The sequence below is a fragment of the Lates calcarifer genome, linkage group LG2 (genome assembly GCF_001640805.2).
Source record: "Lates calcarifer isolate ASB-BC8 linkage group LG2, TLL_Latcal_v3, whole genome shotgun sequence".
NCBI classification, from domain to species: domain Eukaryota; kingdom Metazoa; phylum Chordata; class Actinopteri; family Centropomidae; genus Lates; species Lates calcarifer.
Window position 1 is genome coordinate 8,925,466 of NC_066834.1, and position 15,612 is coordinate 8,941,077.

The 15,612-nt window shown below is 41.2% G+C and overlaps 1 protein-coding gene across 8 annotated transcripts in view; it reads left to right on the forward strand.

Annotated features, from left to right (window-relative positions):
* The window catches only part of myo9aa (myosin IXAa), a 97,466-nt gene that overhangs the window by 12,529 nt on the left and 69,325 nt on the right, over nt 1–15,612 (forward strand). For all 8 annotated transcript variants that reach the window (XM_018683465.2, XM_051075054.1, XM_018683470.2 and 5 more), the window contains one exon: nt 8,894–9,865. In XM_018683465.2, the coding sequence (XP_018538981.1) occupies nt 8,981–9,865 (885 nt within the window). In that variant the 5' untranslated portion in view covers nt 8,894–8,980. The remainder of the gene's footprint in view (nt 1–8,893; nt 9,866–15,612) is intronic.

The following is a 15,612-nucleotide window of genomic DNA, read 5'->3' on the forward strand; positions in this document are numbered from 1 at the left end:
ACAAGTTAATTTTGGACGGAAACAGTTCAACTCCACTCCCTCAAGTTCATCTGGACTCATTCCTCTCTAATGTCATCAGAGTGGTAAATCTAGCTTAACCAGATATTAAGGATTTATTGATGAATTTATTGTCAGGTAATACAGCTCTGATTGTTTTAGGCTTGTGTCATTTACATGTAAAAAAGTTGTAGCTTTAGTGAGGACCTGAGTTGTTGCACATTTTAAGCAGCATGTGTTTTTCAGTGTGTTAAATTTGAATAAAAAAAAAAATGCTTGCACAGCTGAAAGTGTCTATTATTTTGCAAAAAAAGCAAAATCCCCCTTTGGGGGATCCTTACTTCCTGGCTGGTAACCACAGAATAGGGATATCCCAATCAATTTTTTTTCCCCTTGGCTTCAACCCCTAACCTGAGACCCTCAGTACTGGGTATCTGCCAGATCCACAGATACTCACATTACTACTTTTATCACCAGCTGCAACAGTGTAGCCGGTATTGTTTTCACCTTGTGAGTGTGTGTGTCCTGGAGACACCTACTGTAGGGAGAACTATCACAGGGAAAGTGTTGAGAGCTTTGGCAGGTGTTTGTATGTCTATACCTTTGCTATAGCATTGCAACCGTGTAAGATATAGTCACAGAATTTTACAGGTGAGATCAAAATGAAGGCTGAGTTCGAAGAGTATGGTACTTGGAAAGAGCAGCATCACAGCTTCTTGAATTTTTTGTCATCTGTGTCCTGGTTCAAAACTGAAACAACTAGAGTATGTGTTAGACTACAGAGATGTTATCCTGTTATCAGTTATCTATTTGGTCCAACAGGCAAAATACATCTAATAGAGCATTTTTTAATATTTGTTGGTCACCGGGTCCCCTCAGCCTTTTGCTTTCAAGTCAGCAGCTCTCTACAGTGCGGTGTAGAGAAAGTCACTCTGTAACACTATCAGACTGAGGTGTTTTTGTCAGATTTTTTCCCCAATATTTGCCCTGTTATGCAGCTTTAGCCAGATCATCTCTAGTTGTGTTGTTAAATATCAGGGACAGTAAATAAATCTGTGACTCTGCTCATCTGAAGATGTAGAGCTACTTTCAGACACTGCAAACACTAAGAAGCTGCTCTGAGCAAATATTTCTTGTGCTTGCAAATCTACTGCTGTGCTGTCATTTCTCCCCCCAAAAAAGTCCTGGTTCTGGAGCAGTGAGCACAGTCTACACTTTGGAGCTTTGAGGAAGCATTAGCATGTATTAAGTGCAATTTGAACAAAACCCCAAAACCGAAAAGTTAAAGATGCTGACTAAAATGTTGGCATCCTGTGCTCCTCGTTTTCCATCTACCCAAATTAGCGTCAAACATGGTCATTCACCAGTGAGTTAAATACAGGGAGGAGTTACAGTAGGCTGCTGTGCCATATCCTCACGTTACAGTCAATTTACCACACAGTTTCGGGAAAAGTTAACCTCTGTCAACTATTCACTTTTAGGAAGCCTTATTGCTATGACTCAGGCAGGATTTACACACCTCTCAAAAGGAAATGGACATCGTCAGATACAACTGTCGTCAGCTACAAGCTAGAGGATAAAGCTTCAGAATAATCTATGAGCTTTATCTTTCTGCTGTTTGTCCAGGTTATATTGAGTCTGGGACTGCTACGACAATTCTTTGCTGATTTACATTAGCAATTAGTTGTTAATCTTCAGTCTATAAAATGTCAGAAGATATGTACTATGTTACTTGAGTCAACCCTGTATCCTAGAAGTTACCTTTATATACAGCTAAACTGCAAAAGCAAATACTTTTTGTAGCAAACATAATCGCTGGTTTGATTTCATTCAGACAGTGATTAAACCAGGCCACAGTCTTTCCCTGAGCCAACCTAATCTGTGCATGCCTAATCATCGCCATAAAAAGCTTAATGATGCTGGGGTCACTACAAGTAGATATTGTACTGCATAATCTGATATTTTGGTAGAAAACACATACATTGTATGTGATTGTTTTACTGATCTGCTCAGTATCAACATACTTAATTTGCTGCTGCACTTCAGTTGTAGTTTATATTTCAGTCGACAGGGCTGCTCCATCCAGCCTCTCCAGCCTCTGCTGCAGCCTCTCCTCAGAGTCCGAATGAGCTTGAGAATTGTAGCTCTTCTCTTGACAAGGTCAAGACCTCTCTGGGTGAACTACAGAGTTGCCTGCAGGCTGAAGGTGAACTATTTCTGTGGGACGCTGCAGAGGCACAGTTGTGTTACACACTGATACATTTGGGTCCGAGGAATGGTGACCTGTAATTATGTGTGTGTGTGTTGAACATGTTGGTACTCGTATAGCACGTCCACTGCCACATCAATCAGCTGACCCCTCTGTTCCTCTCATGCTGCGGCTGGGGCTACGTCTTCTGCACTCTGAAGTCATGTCCACAGTATGGTGGATTAATCTGAAGATGCTGATAACATGTAAAAACAACCCGCATCTGTGCTAGATTCTCAGGTAGTTTGTGAAAAGTTTAAAATGGCACAATAATCAGGAAATTGACTTTCCTGGAAATGCTGCAGGCATTGTTTCATTTTCTTTGTAACACTTTAAGACCAATCAAAGCACTTTCTTCAGTGTTATTCTTTTTTAGTACCTCATGCCCTTCCCCCTTTTTTTACAGTTGGTTTTATTGTACTGTATGTGTTTTATGTCTGAAGTGCAATTTCCTCTGCCTGTAGCTGTGAGGGGGGTTGGGCCTGTTTTTGAAGGTAGTGTAAGCCTATTAAAAGTGGAGAAATGAGTTTCTGTGTGGTATGCACACTGCATAACATAGTCTGACCCAGATAAGAGAGACAGACCTTATCTGTCTCTTATCTGTGCTTTATATAATTAACACCTTCTTTCTCACAAGTGATATAGATAGACACCAATAAACTGAGCACATTTTATTGTCTTGTCAGCACATCATTTTGTTACAGAGCACTTTCCTAATAAAAAAACGTATTCACACAGACTTAGTGATCAAAACAACTGTAGACTTCAGACCTCCCACATCCATATACTTTCCCATCTTGTGAAATATGTATGGAATTGGCTTCATGACTTCAAACTTATCTGTAGGATTTTAAGTCATACCTCTCTCATAATAGTTTTTCCTTAGAGTATCATTTATGGTGGCTGAGAGAGCTTGATGCAGTGCAATTTAAGAAAAAACAAGCGCACCCCAGCTTTGTGTCCCCTGAAAATACTTCTGGTGTTGTCTGTGCTACTTGCAGCACGTTTCTGTATTTAGTGGTGTTGTGTGTATTTGTAGCGTATGTGTCTAGTCAAATTGATGAAGACGTTTCCTCAATTTGCAGTACCTTGAGCTCTCTCAGCCACCATAATTATTACTCTGTTGTCTTATGAAAATTAAAACAGATCACTAACTAAAACATTACTATTCAAATTCTTCATCAAATTCAGTGAGAATATTTTCAGTTTTTGATCCTTTGTACTGAAAGACAAACCAAGGAGAGTTAAATCATTACTGCCTGAGCAAATTACATAACAACTGTTAAATAGAACAACTGAAATGGTTAAACATAACTTGAAATGGCAATAAATGTTGTAAACACAAGATGACACGCCTGTCTTTATGTAACTCAGCCAAGATCTGAACCTGAAGGGCTGAGCACATGTCACTCCTTTCCAATTATGAAACACACCCAACATCACATCCTGTACCTGACCAGCAGATGAGGGATGCATTTTTTCATCTTAATTTAAGGGTTAATAAATGAAGCTCCAATCCAAATAATATTCCTGGTTTATAACAGAACATGAAATTATCTGTATCTGCGTTTACAGGACAGATAGATTTAGTCTTAGAGAAATAGTTTGGGTGTCCCATAGTGAATTTCACTCGAATGCTAAGCAGACAGCAGACAGTGCCAAAAGAAAATAATGATGAAAATGATGAAAAAGCATGAGGAGTGTTTATTGTTATCAACCTTCTATTATCATTCTGTAATTGACAGAAACCAAATGTGCAACAGTGAGAAAACAGCAGTGTGGCCCTGTGATATGTAGCTAATAAGCATAGCAGCTAAATTTGGCACCATGGAGCTGTCAGGTTCACAAATGAACCCACAAAAATGTGCAGACTAGATGTGAGAGTTCACAGTCTAGTGCCAACTCACACACCTTAGTGTAACACACACGAATTCCCAGTGGCTAAAGTTACAATATAGAGCCACCACAACGTTTTGTGCCCTGAATACATGAGCTTAGCCATGATGACAGTGACACACACACATACAGCCTTACGGACTTCACATGGTAGAAAGCTTACCAAACTTGATCCTTCACTCCTCTGCAACAATGGCAGCGATTAAAGAGTCTGACTCACATGGTTGAACCTCCCATTGGTTTCCTATCAAAGGGAACCTCCAAACATCTCCCATACAATGTTCAGTTTACAGAGAGAACGCAAATAGTTTCAATTTCTTCTAAATTTTCAGTATCTTTAAATGAAATGTGAAAAATTTCAGGCATCTTGGAGACTTGGAGTACATCTCTCATACATTTTAATATTTTTCCCACAAAAACAATAACTATACAGTTGCTGTTTGTCAAAAACAGGACTCCACCCAAGTAATCTGAGAAAAAAATCTGCACTTTAACGTGAGTTTATTATACTGTATCCCTTGTATTTTTTGTATTCTGGGTTGCCACACATGCCACAGGTCTTGTAAAGCCACTGATCCAAGTGCAGATAAGTTCCAACATTACTCTTGACTTTTCTGAACTCAGATAGCATCTGGCCAAAGTTTGCAGGAATGCATGTCTTTTATTTTTTGCATATCCCGAATTTGTGTGTGAATTCTGGCTTTACTGTTTGTCCGTGTCTTTGTTGATGTGGGTCTGTCCCGATCTGCTATGTCTTGGGAAAAGTCCCCTCAAACAGATTCTAGGTCAGATTACTACTCTGTGATTCCTAATCTCTGACCATTCAGGTGATGTAACCAGACCTGTTGTTCCTGGTTCAGTCATTTGAGGAGAACAGACATGAGAAGAGGCCACTGCAAGTTTCCTCCAGCTGTGCACCATCTGCTTTGTCACTTCCTTTGGGGCACAAACCTCTTGCTTATCTACATCAGACCTTTTTTTTTAAAGTGACCAAGCAGACACACAGACACAGTACTCAGGTGAAATTACATCATGCCTCAAACATTTTCTCTTCCTCTTCTCTCAGTCTGTTCCTTTCTGCCTCTTTGCTTACATGTGGTTTCATTCCAAGAACACTTTTAGCAGCAGAGCATCTTTATGTTTGCTACTTTACAAAGGTCATTGCTACACAATGTGAGTGATACTGTCAGTGCAGGGTGTGAAAGTGGATCTGAGTTGACCTTTCACAGGCAGTTATTTCATGCTGTGCTGGTGTAGGTGTTAATGATTAATTGTTATTGATAAATCACAGTTGATTGATCAAGAATATGATGATAGGTGTGACGTATGTTATGCGTCCCTTGGACAACAGCTCCATATGTGGTGTTGGTCTTTGTTGCTGATTGTCATACACTTGGGATAACTGCAGTAGACCCCTGATATGGGCACATGGGTTTTTTATATAACTGGAACAACATGGTAATCATACTGAGCCACCATGTCTCATTTGTTGTCAAGCTTCCCTGTCAATCATTGATCATCATAACTGAAGGATATTTAAACTAAGATAGCTGCTACGCCATGGGTGGATTTCTGGAAGGGTCTGCCAGCCCCAACCAATGCCAGAGACTGTGTATGAAGTGACTTTTAGTTTTATAGTTTGAAAGAAACATAAAATGACCACAAAGAGATTCAAAATCACCATAAAGATATGGTGTTGTTTGGAGTAATTCTGTGTCTCTTTCAGTCTGGGGGTTCGATATAGGAGGAGTTGGGAGTCTTTTATCTGTCTGTGCCCACGGGCCCATCTTCTCATAATCCATGCATGTGCTCCTTTTTCCCCTTCTTCTTATTCTGGCACTGGACTCAACCTTCCTTTTGATCTCAACTACACACCTGTAAAGTTTCTTGACTGTATCTTGCATGGTTGTGACATTCGCCATGACGAAATCTCTTCCACCAGACAGACAAATAAACACCTGCTCTAACTGCCCCTGTGGTAGTTCCTGTTACAGTTACAGTTTCTCCAGGACTCCACATTTTGCCATGATTATACACACACACACACACACACACACAGACACACACACAGAAGGTGAAAACAATACCACCCCTGCTGTCGCAGCTGGTAAAAAGCAAGATATCAGTGGAGATAGTTGCCATTGGGAGATGTACTGTGATTGGTAAGATCTGTTAGTGTTTTCCTGGAGGAGATGTCCATTAGTTGATTGTCCTCATGTGATGGTAAACAGAGAAGCAGCCAGCATGGCCCTGTGCTGTCCAGCACTGCCTCAACCCTAAATCCCCCCCTCCCTATCCTTTAAGCAGCAAGCTGACCATCTGTTCCAGGCGCCAGGCCCTAACTCTGTCAGTGCTCAATACACACAGTCACACATGCACACACACGCACACACAGTACAATCACAGAGGCAGAGATTACATTCGTCATAGTCAGTTATTACCTGCTGCTGTATGTGTGTATGGATTCAGTGTTGTGCTTTTAGATCAAATTCACAATAGGTTACAATAGGTGATGTGTGTGTTTTCTGTGTCTCACATGGGTGTGTGTCTGTATTTGGAAAGGGGAGAGGTCCTGTGTGCATGTGTTTGTATGGCACATGGTTACATCAAAGTTGCTGAGGCGACACATGGCAGGAGAGGTTGGATATGGGGCGACAGGAAATGACCAGGCAGGGGTGCAGCATTGTATCATTTTCCTGCTGGAGTCCTTTGTACTCCACTCTGTGCACCAGCTATATGTGTCCCTGTTCCATTTCCTGTTTTCACTTTTTTTAATTTCTGCCGTGGTCATACAGCTCGTGCAGTTGTGACAGTGGATTGTGTACTCAGGAGGCTGTTCAATCATTTTTTGAGGAGCCATCAGACACCATCAGTCCTGTAGCAAACTCTGCCAGTGCTGTTTTTCCCAGTCATGCCTAGCCAGGTATAAACATTTCAGAGACAGATATTGTGATATTAGTTAATTAATTGGACTGATTAAAAGTAATTGTCAACCATTTTGATAGTAGTAATAGTCATTTTTCTAAGTAAAAATGCAAAACATTGTCTGGTTCCAGCCTCTCAATTGTGAGCATTTGAACCTTTTCTTTGTTATATGTGCTAACAAACTGAATATGTTTGGGTGTTAGACATACTAATTTCTGCACAGAATTTAGCTCTCTATAGTGCAGCCACAACACATGTTATACTTAGATTAATGGGGGCAACTTGAGTGCCACAGTGCGCCATTCCTCTCTGTACCTGCATGAAACAGCCACAGATGATGGCAACAAGTTGAAGCCCATTCCTGTGTGCTTTGAAAATCAGTATCTGAAGCAGACGTCGATGAGACGGGCTGAAGGAAAGCAGGTACAACATAAAGACAAATTACAGCACGTCGCATAATGGAAAGGAATGCACTGAACATTTCAGACTGATGATACACAACACCGCAATGCTGTCTGGGTTAGGCGAAAAGACAAATACATCAGCTGTTGCAATCTACATTTCATCTATGTTTGACAGTCTCTTTTTCAAAGAATCAACTTGCAGTGCTCCACTGTGGCTTTTTAACATCTCATGGCAATATATTGTAGTTTAAAAGCTTTTTGATTTACAGTTTTGCAGATGCAACACACATGGAGTACATATAGCTCAAATTGTACCCCAACACCGCCCACCTCCATCCCCTGCTGTGCTGGATATGGTGGTTGTGATTGTTTTAAGAGGTGATGACGACCAATAGGAAAATTTTCCCTAACTCTTGCCTGAAAACATCTATTAAGTTGACCATTTCAAGATAATTTTTGGTTCATTGTTTCATTCAGATGAAGTCTATCAAGTGCTTGTGCTACAGAACCGTCCACATCCTCCTCGATAGCGAAGAAATTGCAGAGCAGCAGAGAGTTTTTGTCAGCAGATCAGTCAATGAACCCGTTTCTTTCTTCCTCTCTCTATTCCTGCATCTGTGGCCTCTACTCACCCCATGATGTCCTGATGCTGTGTATTAAAGAGGGAACTTGTGAATGGCTTGATTGTGTATTCAGTAAAGAGGATGGCAGCTGCTGGTCTTGGCATTGCAAGAGCTTATGTGTGTGTTTGGGAGTGTGTGTATGTGTGTTAATGGTAATCCTGTAGATCCTGATGACTTACCCTTTCTCCTTTATGAGTATGCATGTCGGGTTCCAGCAAAAATAATTTGGCCCTTTAGTAGATTACATAATACCATATGAGGCCTTTGTGTCATAATCTGACAAATTTCATAATCGGGCAGATTTGCAGATTTGAAATGTTTCGTCATAATTCAGTTGAATAGATAGTAGGAGTTTCCTTCATTCATTGCAGTTTCAGATCAGAGATTGTAGAGTTGAAATGATTAGTCAACTGTTTGATCAGTCTATCCATAGGACTTGGGGACTTGCTGTTTTTCTTTGATTTATATGGTAGAAAATCAGTAATTTTGGACTGTTGAGTGGACACAACAAGCTACCTGGAGACATCAGTTTATGCCACAGAAAAATTTTAAAGGGTATTCTTCAATATTTTCTAACATTTTATACACAAAATTATTGATTGAGAAGATGACAGGCAGATTAATTGATCATGAAAATAATTGTTAGTTGCAGCTCTAATAGATATACAGTCTAATTTCTGCTGCTGCTTAGATTTTTTAAAATGGGTTTTTGTTGTACACAGTCTGGAGCAATTCATGATTTGAATTTTAGTATTAATCCTTAATTTAATCCTTAATTTTATCATCCTTCTCTTTTGCAGAGGTAATGTCTTGAACTTGTGGCCCCTCCAGCCCAGTTAAGGACGTGTCAGTGCCGGGCTGCTGCTAATGGGAACTCCTGCTCCGCCATGAGTGCTCGTGATGGCGTTGGTGGTGTTGGTGGCATGGGCACTCTGGGCCGACGGCAGCGCTTCGAGAACTCGGAGTTCACTGTGCGCATCTACCCAGGAGCCCTGGCCGAGGGCACCATCTACTGCCCGATCAGTGCCCGCAAGACCACCACAGCTGCTGAGGCCATCGAACATGTCATTGAACGCCTCCAGCTTGACCGTACCAAGTGTTATGTTCTAGCTGAGGTGAAGGAGTTTGGTGGGGAAGAATGGATCTTGAACCCCAGCGACTGTCCTGTGCAGAGGATGATGCTATGGCCTCGTGTGGCACTAGAGCACCGCCCACTGTCTGGCGGTGAGGATTACCGCTTCCTCTTAAGACAGAAGAACCTCGATGGCTCAATTCACTACGGTGGCAGCCTCCAGATGTGGCTGCAGGTCACAGAGGAGCGCAGGCGCATGGTGGAACGTGGACTGCTGCCGCAGCCTGAATCTCAGGGTGACCACGCAGATCTGTGCCGTCTGCCGGAGCTCAATGAGCGCTCGCTGCTGGACAACCTGCGCTCGCGTTTCCGCCAGGAAAAAATCTACACTTACGTTGGAAGCATCCTCATTGTCATTAACCCCTTCAAGTTCCTGCCCATCTACAACCCCAAGTATGTGAAGATGTATGATAATCATACGCTGGGAGATTTGGAGCCTCATATTTACGCCGTGGCAGATGTGGCTTACCACACCATGCTGCAGAGAGAGAGGAATCAGTGCATTGTTATATCTGGGGAGAGCGGCTCTGGGAAGACGCAAAGCACAAACTTTCTCATTCATCATCTGACGGCTCTCAGCCAGAAGGGTTTTGCAAGTGGAGTGGAGCAGATAATCTTGGGGGCAGGGCCAGTACTAGAGGTAAGCAAAAACACTAACATTATTAGTTATTAGAAATGTCTTTCTTCCTGTCTCAATTGTCTGTTGAGACATAGCTTTAAGTTTCAAGTTGGCTGATAGCAGAGATCCCCTCATTCTCAAACTGTGACTTTTTTTTTTTACATGACTTGAGACATTGATAGATAACATCTGTAGATATTCAGGTTACAGCAGTATGTGAGGCCTGATATGTTCTGTATGGAACATTCATAGTTTCTATAGTTTGCCCAGTATAAATGGATTGATTCCTGCTTCTGCTTCTGTGTGGCTTTTAATGTTTGTTATACAACGCTGCTCAGCCACAACTGTCTCTATAGTTGGCCCCGAGTTGTGTCTGGCCCCATTCAGAGGTTTATTGCACTTTCAGTCCAGCTGTGTGGGGATTATGTAGCGCACAGAGGAGCTCTCTATCTGCAAGCAGCCAGTGGCCTATCAGTGGTTGCAGTTTCAGATTCTTGTTTTTTGTGATTATGGCCATTTTTTTTCCTGCACAGTGGAAAGATTGTCTCAAGGTAGACATTGTGGAGGCCCAGCTGAAGGTTGTCAAGGAAACTGGTTGTTTTCATATCACTCAATACATTCCACTCATATTCTTTTCCTTCTTCAGGGACCTGTCACTTGAATGCAGGCAAGTCAAGAGTCTTTGACAAGTTCACAACCGTGCATTGTTTTTTTTTTGTCTTCAACATCAACTGAATTCCTAAAGGTTGCATAACACCGTTCAGCTGTATGCACAATGCTGTCAATCAGGAAGGTAAATACAGGTTGCATATTGTCAAGAGCGTTGTATTTTAAAAGGGGTTGTATCACTCACTGTCACATCACCTGTCCACCAGTTGTTTACACTTAATCCACTTACAAAGAACAGGGCAGAGTTCCATGAAATGCACACGTCTTCTGGTATTTCTTTATCTGCATATTCAGCCACAACTGTGTAAATGTGTTTAGAATCTACCAGTGAAAAGATTCATGATTTTGAATCATTTACCATAGTATGAAAGCTGATTCTCCAAATGATTCTTAGCATCATTGTCAAGTTGAAAATGGCAGCTTAGAAGCCAAGTTCAAAGGTAATCAGCAAGGCAAAAAGGCTTGCAACAAGTAGCTCTACAGTGCATTTTATTACCCTCGGTTTAGCAAACACAGTTCACAGGAATGCCATTCATTGATGTGTCTCCAGGGTTAATGTGTAAACATATTGGGTTAATCCTCAATGCAGCACCACGAGTGAGTAGTTTTGAGTGCAGAGGAGCAGCCTTTAATTGTTTGCACAGTAAGATTGCGTATCTGCCTCCTGGTGATTGATGCCAAGTCAAAAGCTGTGGTGCTACTGCAGAGAGAGATAGAGGAGGGGAGGGGCAGAACAGCAGCCAACATTACCTCATAGAAATACTTCATCTTCATTTCCTTAAAGCTCATTCAAGAAAGTAGACAAGCAGCAAAGGGGGAATGATGTTTGCCATTTTTAATATATTCTGTTGATTTCTTCGTCTTTTTTCATCTCCTTCTTTAATTGTGTGTTGTTGTATTTCACTCCAGGGTTTTGTCATTGATGAGAAGTACAGTGTCCAGTGGACAGTAAAAAATTTGACCTCTACTGGAATTAATGCTCTTTCAACTTAATGTTGAAGAGCTTTGAATTTAAACTTGACCTCTGATACGTGCCATTGGTCTCAAGAACTGTGCCTCAGTTGGCTTAAACGGGAGCTCCACTGATTTTACACGCAGAAGTCTGTTTCCAGGTCTTGGAAATGCATTCATACAGTTGTTTAAAGCCTTTTGTGGCTCCACAGGGAGCTGCCTGAAGTCTGATAAATGTCCTCAAGCAATGTTACTCAAGTCAGTGTTGGTTTGGTCTGAAGATACAAGTTTGAAAATGAAAACAATCTGGTGTGCAGAGGTAGAAAGAAGTGAGATTACCAGACGTAGTGTATGTAGCCTGCTCCCTGTCTCTGCGAGAGGCTGAAGCCTCAAGGATACATTAGCTGCTATTGCCATATATATATTAGTGTCACATATTAAGCAGAAAAAAGCATCAAAGAAGCACAGTCAAATGGAAACAGAGATTCTAATAACAATCTGTGTTTTATAAAATAACTATGGCAAGTAATATGTAGGAAGGAAGAAATGTAGTTATCACTGAGTGTGAGAAACATATTTTACTCTCGGACACTTTACTTAGGATTTAGTGCCTTGCTTAATGGCAGTGACTTAGAGTGTGTTGTAGATTAAGAGAGATACCGCATATTGCTTTTCCTTCACACTTTTGGGCATTAGTGACTGATTCAGTTCATCCTTCAGAAATGGCTGATATCAAAGGCCAGGGCGGTGTTGAGCCATCACCCCCAAGTAAACAGAACTATAGCGAAGCAAAGCAAAGCGGACAGACAGATGTTTTTTACTCTCTGTCAGCCGTGGGGCAAACTTACTCCAAAGCATATAGAGACAGTTTTTTTTAAGCTCTTGATAGAGGATATCACTTACATGAGGATTTGCTCTTCTTGGAAACCAGCCAACAGCTGCAGTTATGTGTTAAGACCCTGACAAGCCCTGTCGCTAAAGTGCTCCAATTAATAAAACTCAGCTTGAAGGAGATGGAAACATAAACCATAAGAGCATCCTGTGCTGGTTAGATACTACAGGAAGTTACAGTGAACATGGGTGTTTCCTAAATTAAGGCAGATATGATAGACATGACAGGATTCTGGGTTATAGGTTACGGGTTAAGAGTTTGAAGGAGAATAGACTAATTTTATTTATCTTACCTTCAACACCTTTGGACTTTAAGTGACCCTGGAGGATGAGGATGAATACAAGCATCCGTGAAATATGTCAAATACCTCACCTATTGTTGGTTTAGCTCTTATCTGCTGTCTGTCATGCCTGACATTGTTTACCTTCTTTTGCCAGATATGACTGAAATTGACGTTAAACCTTAAATTCCTGTGACTACATATTTCCACACTGGGATTTTCAGTTGGAAATTGTTTGGATAGTCTTAAACCTATTTTGTTTCTGTGCCAACAGGGAGCATGTGGGAAGTTTTGACTCATTCTCACTAATACAGCAACTCTAGAACAATATATGTAAGGGATTTAGACCTTACTTTCCCCCTGTACAGTAGATGTTAAGATTCTATTTTAGAACAACCTGCTGTATGAACATGCATACTGATAAAGAAGACTAGTGCTGGATCCATAGCAATGGATGACGGACAGCTATGATGGAAAGCAGTGAGTGCAGCATTAGTCTGAAAGCCCATTTGCTGTGTGTTTCTCTGCTTGATCTCCATTTGTCCAGCAGTGCTCATCAGTAATGATAGGTTACTACAGAAAACAGTGTCTTTGTGAGATGACTGCTGACTCATTGAGTACTACATAATACCTGTCTGCTCTTTTTAGCAACGCATATATAAAGACTAATGACTATTTTCATTATCGATTAATGTACAGATTATTTTGTATCTATATTTTGTCAATTTGTAATTGAATTTTTTAAATTCAGGTCATTTTATGATACCAATACAAAGCAGTAATGCTATTTTAGGAAGGAACCAGTCTTGGTTCAACATTGCTGTTGACACAAGAAAACAAAGACTTCTCACAGGAAGCACGGTCATTTGTTTTTACATGTGAGCAAAGTGACAGCTTAATATGAGCTCAGCTGTCTTCTGTTCTCCCCCTGGGTCAAGAAGGAGAGTATGAGGTTACCTCACGCTGCTCAGTCTGACAGTGCATCATCAAGATCTGCTTTCCAAGACCAGGGAGGTGTCACAGGGCATTAGTGCAGGAGCACAGCTAATGGTGTGTGTGCTAGTGGGATGTTTCAGGGGCACTTCAAGGCTGCTGAGCTGAGGGTACTGTCTCTGCTGCTATGAGAGGATATGCAAACACCCTCGCTCGTGTGCACATGCATATGAATTAAATTTTTCACTGGCACAAAGATTTGGATGCTCTTGATCACCACTATGTTATGATGAATACAGACTGTAGTTTGGCTTTTAGGAATGTTAATTGCCTCCACTGTCACTGTGACACTTCACACTACATTAATCAGAAATGGTGGAGACCAAAACACAGCTTAAAGGAGAGTGACATTTAGAACTGGAGTTGTTCTATGCATTTGTAAATGTTAGAGTTAGAGTTGCTGTATCAGGAAGTAGTTAGCACATGAGTAGAACAAACCATACTTCCACCATGGATTGGGCAATGACAGTACTCAGCAGTGTGCCCTCTTTTTCTTTGGTGGGTTAAATAATAGAGAATAAGCACCGTTAACTTATTTCAACGAACCAACTGCTTTACAAAACATCAGTGGATGGAAAGACAAATTAATTTGTATTTTCTTTTGTGGATTTTCTCGAAATTTGGCCAAAATCTGTGCTACGTCCAGATGGGAACCTAGCTAGTGAGTCAAAATAAACAAAGCTTTTTTACACATGTTCTCCAGAGCAATTGTGATTGCATCCTGTAGTACTTTCCTAATGTGAAATGTACCCGGAGAAATACTCAATCTCATCTACTGGTTGGGTTATAGTTTTTTTTCCTCTGTGTAGTATTTGCAATTTGTGCATGTAATGGACCTGCAGACCTTGTTGGCCCGGTGAGCGCTGGAGTTCCTGTTGTGCTTCTCCTTTTCCCGGCCAACAGAAACACTCCCAGTGTGAGTCAACCCAGGTCAGCAGTTTCACCTCTCAGCATCTCCTTCACTGCTACCTCAGTACACTCACACGCTCGCACAGAAATGCGCACATACTCGCACATTTAATACCATTTCCCTAGAGCCCCCACTAATACTGAGCAGGATTAGTGTGTATTACGGGATCTCCCCCAACTGGGCGGGGTCAAGTGAGATTTACTGTGCCCTGAAAGTGTTGTTTTCCTCAGGCTGGAGTAAAAAAAAAAAAATCCGATGAGCGAGACGGGAAATGATTGAGCGACATTCATGAGAAATGTCGCTTGGGCAAGTGTAATGTTACAGTGCTGTGTGTTTTATTGAGGTGAAACTAAAGAGTGCAATACTGGCCAGTGTGAATGATTACACAGTGAGCTCGGCCTATAGGCTGCATTCCCTGGTTGAGTAACGTGCATGGTGCAAGTCTCAAGTACCAGGTTATCAGTAGTGCGCTGGCCTCTAGTAAAGACATGAATATTGTGGAGTAAAAACGGACAGCAGCACGTAACATAAGCAGTTTACTACAGTGTTGTTCGAGGGTCAACTAGATTTTTGATCGTCGCTTAAAAACAGAGTTACATTAGTTTTCGAGCAACTATAGTCCTCACCTTGGTGTGAGGATTACGTAATAGCAAGTCATGTATTTGGAGTTGTTTGCTTAAGGTTGTCCCAGATATGCAAGGGAAGGCTAGTCTGTCACAATCACAGGAGAGTTCTTCATTTAACTGTGATCAAGTTTATTAGCTGTCTGTGAATGTCAATGACAATGGACAGTGTACACAAGACATTTCAGTTAATTGAAATTTGAATAGGAAAAAAATTAGTCTCGTGAAAGTTGAATTGTGAAAAAAAAAAAACCAACAACATCAACCAACATTTCTCAGAAGTGTAGGGTGTGAGAGTTTATATAATACTTACATTGATGAGCTTTGTTCCTTACCTCATCCAGATGATCGTGTCCTTCCTCTACTCTCCATAACCCTCATAACTATCATTAGTCAGACACATTAAAAAAAACACACTTCAGGAAATGAATGAGTCATTCTGTCCTTTAT